At 37.8% G+C, this 6,263-nt stretch overlaps 1 protein-coding gene across 1 annotated transcript in view; it reads right to left on the bottom strand.

Annotated features, from left to right (window-relative positions):
- Positions 1 to 999: 999 nt before the first annotated feature.
- LOC126284495 (ribosome biogenesis protein BMS1 homolog) overlaps positions 1,000 to 6,263 on the bottom strand; it is a 98,862-nt gene continuing 93,598 nt past the window's right edge. Inside the window, exons 18-20 of the mRNA XM_049983459.1 lie at positions 4,275 to 4,450; positions 3,188 to 3,349; positions 1,000 to 1,314 (exon numbers count right to left, since the gene is read on the bottom strand). Coding sequence (XP_049839416.1) covers positions 1,102 to 1,314; positions 3,188 to 3,349; positions 4,275 to 4,450 — 551 coding nt within the window. The 3' untranslated portion in view covers positions 1,000 to 1,101. The remainder of the gene's footprint in view (positions 1,315 to 3,187; positions 3,350 to 4,274; positions 4,451 to 6,263) is intronic.

Below are 6,263 nucleotides of genomic sequence, written 5' to 3'. Positions count from 1 at the left end.
CAGTCACGTGTGTGTGTGTGTGTGTGTGTGTGTGTGTGTGTGTGTATGTGTGTGTTGTGTTGTGTGTGTGTGTGTTTCCTTTTCTGAAGAAGGCTTTGGCCAAAAGCTAAATCTGCAATTGTCTTTTTTTGTGCCTGTCTGCAACCTAGTGTGTCATATTTACAGTGAGTAGCAATCTGTCTTCCCATATATTGTTGATATTCCAACCTGCAGTTTCCATTGTTTGAGAAGATGAGATTCCATGCATTGTGGTTTGAAATGCAAAGACACTGCCTGTCACACACAGTGCTGACACGTCACTGCTTTTGTTAAGATGGCACTGCTGTCAGAACTGAGGCTTTCCTTTATGATTGTTGTCATAATAACATGGCACGTATGCATTTTATTCACTCCTCACCATACCGCAACAGCTCTTCTTGTAAGAAAGAGCATGAGCATGCACAAGTCCTCATACTCACAATAAGTGTGATAATTATGTACAGAAAAAAAATTAATACAAGATAAGAAGAGACTGAGGACTGTGACAAAGCAGCCACAAGACTGGTGACTTGTTTCCTCCAGTAATTTCCACAGATTTCCTCCTCCAGCTTTTCTATTTATGTTTCAGATCATCATCTTTTCTGTAACCATTGGCCTCCCTTAATCACTATTTTGTATCCAGCCTGTAACTTTTTTCTTTAATTTAGTTTTAATTTTTGATCTGTCAATTACTTACCATATGTTATTGGAAGTTCCATGAAATTTAAACTGGTTGTTAGCTAATTCATTCCAAATCACCAAACATACATCCGCTGTCTCTAGAAATTAAATATTTGGTTTGCTTAAATACTGAACCTGGGAATTATATGCTGACTTGCATGTCACTGTACTTCTTTCACTATATATCCCTCCTCGCATTTTGAAATATATATTTCACAATTAAGAGTGCTTGTTTCAGGACTTCTTCAGTAAAATTAAAAAAGACAAGAATAACAGAGCCAGGCAATAAAAGAGTGATGATTACAAAGTGGAAAACAATCATTTTTATTTTATGATACACTGTACACATATAAGGACATACACTGTACACATATAAGGACTTCTAATTAACTTCTTTGATAGTTAACTTGTCCTTTTCTTTGGTTTATATTCTCCTTTCTTTTTGCTGACTGTCCGGCAAAATTGTTTCTTCAGCTCTCTCTGCTTACGTAGCAATTTCTCTTGTTCTTTTTCCAGTTCTTTCTTATGCTCTTTTCTTTTCTCTTTAATGGCTTGTTTCAGCTTCTCCTGCTTGATTCTGTAGGAAGCCTTCAGCATCTTCATCATGGCAGCAACCTGTTCACATATCAGTGTTATTAGAGCTGGCAACTATCAAGACAAAACCACATGTGAGTAATAGGTCATGTTATTAGTCCCAGAGAAGTGTTGAAATGGGAAAACATTGGCAAAATTTGTGGCAATATTAGTTTCTATTATACCTAATTTTTTTCTCCCATTAATTTTTTGCCTTTATCTTATCTTTGTTCCCAGAGGGAACTGCTTCTACAGTTCTACCTTTGAAATGTTCTTGATAATGAATTTATATCAATCTTGCCATAGTCGACTAAGTTTCAGTGGTTGTTACATACATACTATTCTTATATTATTATATTCCTCATTTCAATGTTAACTTTTGTATGTTAATGTGACATGGCTGCATATGAAAAATGAAAGTTTGTACAAGCACTGGACATGTTAATATGAACATCCATTTAATATGCTGTATGCTTAATTTCAACAACGTGAATGCCTGGAAGATGGTGACAGATCATCAATTGTTATTTCAATACATAACACAAATATTTTAAATAACTAACATATCAGACAATTGTGGGTGTCACTGAAGACACGCCATTTCATCTGTTCGTTCATCAAAACATTCTTCCTTGTTTATAGTGAAGGAATTAAGATCCAATACCCAACTGCACCAATACCTGCATTACGGAATACGACATTCTGAGTTATGTTACTTTCAGGTTGACCACGTGTTCACTGAAACCCACCATATTTTAAATAAGATGGAGGGCAATCAGCTCACCTATAGCGAATTGATACGTGGAGCACGTAACATAACAGAAAGCAGCATTCACACTAGTTTTCAAGCATTCGCTCTCTTTCCAACAGTAGTACACACATCCTGTGCTCTAAGCTAATGTAAATGCTGTTTCCTGTTATGTGTTACTGTGCTCCTCGTATCAATCCTTGATAGGTGAGTGGTTGCCTTTCCCTTATTTTACATACTGCTCCATCCACAAATTTCCATTATTGCAACCCATCAAATGATCACTGAATCAATACAGTACCTGCATCGTGCTTTACAGTTGAAAGGAGATGGTTAAGGCTTGGAAACAGGAACTAAACAGCAGGTTCTTCAGACTATATTACATATTTCCATTGGTTGGCAATGAGATTTTTTACTCTTTACACTACTGAAGATCCTCCATGCATTCACCAGATTTACAATCGAATTGTCAATAGCAGCTCTACAAGTAATGTTCCATTTATATGCAGTTTTCACTACACTGATTTTTCTACATGTATATTACTAATATTAGCAATAACTTTTGTGGACGTTGTCTTATTACAAACAACAATCCCCTTTAAAGCCTTCACATTTACCAATGTTTACTTTTCCTTCAATATTATGCTGAGCTGCCTGACATTTTCACACACACTCTATAGCTGTCATGACACTAGTTAAGCAGCTTAGATGGTTTTACAACTGCTGTCAAGCATGAACCAGCTAGGTTGGCACCAACGATTCCTCCTTGTTTTTAAGGACTGATTACTCAAGTGTAGCAACACACCACCATAATGATATCCTCTATAATGGCAACTGAGAACATTTCCACAGGTATTATGGTACAAAGGCAAAGCAAGAGAAGATGTTGGCACATTATAGATCAATCTTAGCAACTGCAGAAATGAGGTGTTAACATCAAGATGTTCATATTGTTTTGCCCAACATATTCTAGTGCAATGCAGTAACACATTATACATCACAGACACTTGCGTTAAAATCATCAATCTGCCCATACTAAACATTTTTTCTCATGATGAAACATCAGAAAAGTACTGTCAGAGGATAAAACATTTTGTAATACCATGCACCACATTTTTGTAATTAATGAAATGATACAATTGAGCAGAATAAGGCTCTACACATTACCTGCTGTTCATGAGGCTCTCGTACAACTGCAACACGTTTCGACTCCAGACTGTCCTTGCCACGCACAGGTCCTAATTTTGGTTTGTCCTTGTAGGGCAACTGTTTCTGCAAACTACGTGGAATGACCAGCTCTGGAAACACTTTGGGTGTGCGCTCTATTGGCTGTAAAACACATATTTTAATTATAAAGAGAATTTTAGTTTATTCTTGAAATGAAAAAGTTCACATTTCAATATGGTTTTACGCAGACATCTTTAATAAACAGTTCAATTTGTCATTCAAACCACCTGAAAACAACATCTGTGATATGCTTCATGCAAAGCTATACACCAGCTTCTCTCAGTTGTATAGTATGTGCAAGTCACATTGTTGTCTTGCCTGTGGACAGTCGGATGGGGTAATATGATCGCAAATGCTATCGTCTGGCTGCCTGATTGTCCACACATCTGCTGCTGTACACACATCCCCCTCTCCCCATGTACTATAGATGATTTCCCATGTCTACAGCAGGGTGAGCTTGCAGGTGCCCTTTTCCTATCCTCCTCATTGCCTCCCCATGTACTATAGATGATTTCCCATGTCTACAGCAGGGTGAGCTTGCAGGTGCCCTTTTCCTATCCTCCTCATTGCCTGCTGCCCCTCCCTCCCCGTCACCCTTCCTTTTTTTTTGGTCCTATCTCCTATTCTACCCTACCCAGTCCCTCGTCCTAATTGAGATGCAGTACTGGAACACTGTAGTTTTGTATACATATGTGTGTGTTTGCTATCTCTGAAAAAGGACAATGAAAGAAAGTTATGGTATGAACTCCAAATCTTACGTGTGTGTGGCTACAGCTCAATGTATCGCAATGTATTAAATGGTTATCTTTCTCCTTTTACTCCTTCATTTGAAAAATCTAGTCAGTAACTTAACTGTATTAACAGTTAAAATCTTGTGATTAATTATATGTCACAGTCAGGATAAATTAGATTACCAGTTTCAAAATCATTGACATCACCCATTTTAGAGTATCTGTTGGCAATTCCCAATGCTGGTGACATCATGAATCAGCACTATTAGTCACAAAAACTTTTGGATCTCACTCACCTTGTACAAACTATCAAAATCAGGTTCCCGTCGTATACCCTTAGCTCGTTTCAGTTCACCAACAGTGCGCATTCCTCTCCACAGGTTCTTTTGGTCTGGTGGCAGTAAAAGTGATGTGACCGGATTGTAGAACTTGGGTACATCGACTTTGTACCACGTCCGACAGAATACAATATCTAGTGGAAGAATAAAAAAGAATTCTCTAAACAAACATTTATCACATTATCAAATATAAGCAAGTTGTTTGCTTAATGTTATAAAAATAAACCATCCAGATGAATCTTTCATTTTGCGAAGGTCGTATGCTACTTCACAACTTCCAAACAGATTAAAATTGTGTGTTGAACCAGGACTTGAACGTGGCAACCCTCTGATTGACTGAGCTTTCCAGGCATCTCACGACCTACTCTCAAAGCTTCAGCTCTGCCATTACCTCATTCCTGCTCTCCAAACTTCACAGAAGTTCTCCTGCATAACTTTCTTCACTAGCACTACCAAAAGAAATGATATTTCAGAGGAAAACAGCACTTTCTCCACTGTAGAGTGAGATTAAATTTTTAACCAAGTCCTAAGCTGTAGATAAAATGAACAATTCTGACCTTTGAAATTCACCATCCCATGTACAACAATGCCAGAATCAAGGGGGGGGGGGGGGGGGGGGGGGGGGCGCGACGACCAAGTTTAATGCTTATAAGCACCTCCAAACCCTTACTTGAAATTACAAAATTCGACATTCGACTCGTGCTGACATGTAATAAGTCAGTCATTTCCAAAACAACAGAATAGTAGTAGGGTCATCTTGGGACTACAAAAACTTATTAATTCAGTGTGTTCAAAACCAACCAGCGAAGTCCTGCATTTGTGTCTGAGATGGAAGATAATTCATAATTGACACTATCACCTGACAAAGGTCATCACATGTGACCATTCGGAGCTACAGGTTGTGACTCTGCAGGACTAATATAAAGTGAAATCAGCATTTTAATCAAATGATCATTCTATCAACATGTGCCACAACATGAGCAATTCAACTCAAATTCATTTCATACTTGCACACCGACATGTACTTGACAATCAAGCAGTGTTTGTCAGCACACAAAAGCTGTCCACTTATCATTTCTTTTGATACCTGAAACTACCTTTCATTCAGAAAGTGCAGAATTGTCAGATCTTTCCAGACAAGTTAACAAACTTAAGTAAAACAGTACTGTACATAAGAATTCATATGGGCATGTCATTTTTGTGAGAAGGGAGTGTATTATAGGCTCCACAAAGGGTTGCTCTTGAAAGTTATGTGGTCATGTCCAAACAGAGAAAGCACTAAGACTTTCTTGTACGAACAAAAGCTGCTATAAATTTGAGACCTATTATCTGAGACAGGGAGGCTGACATAGTACTAACATCAACGGATTATTTAAATATTGATAAATTGACAATCATTCCCTCCAGTTCACGCACTACAAAGGAAGGATGCCATAAAGGATTTCCAACTGAAAGAGAAAGTCAGAGAGAATCCCTAAAATCAATGGAAGACTGGATACCAAATACAATTGAGGAATACTTCTTGGAACAGGGATATCCATCATAACAGTGACCTCTACATGGAGAACTACTGTAGTTTTAATACAACAGGACATCAAACCTGTAATATCATCCAGAGACGCATCTTGCTCCAATAATTCAATGCTATGTGTAACTGACTAATATGGCTGTCACCACGGGCATATCGTCTATGTGTGGTGGATCGATTTTTAGTTGGTACTGTCATTTACTGTAAAACAACATATTCCAGTGCCTTCTCAATCACAATAAAACTTTTAATCGTAAATGCTTTTGATCATATACTGCCCTTGTACCAAGACTGCGATCCACAAATGATATGTCTATTCAATAAAGCACATTCTGAGCTAAATGTATTAACTTTGCCTCTTAACACTGATGGTAATTCACTGGAAAATAATGTAAAGGAATAGTTGATATCAAGAGAGG

This window comes from Schistocerca gregaria, chromosome 8 (genome assembly GCF_023897955.1).
Source record: "Schistocerca gregaria isolate iqSchGreg1 chromosome 8, iqSchGreg1.2, whole genome shotgun sequence".
In the NCBI taxonomy this organism is placed as follows: domain Eukaryota; kingdom Metazoa; phylum Arthropoda; class Insecta; order Orthoptera; family Acrididae; genus Schistocerca; species Schistocerca gregaria.
The sequence above is the reverse complement of the archived record's forward strand: the minus strand, read 5'-3'. Positions and strand labels throughout refer to the sequence as shown.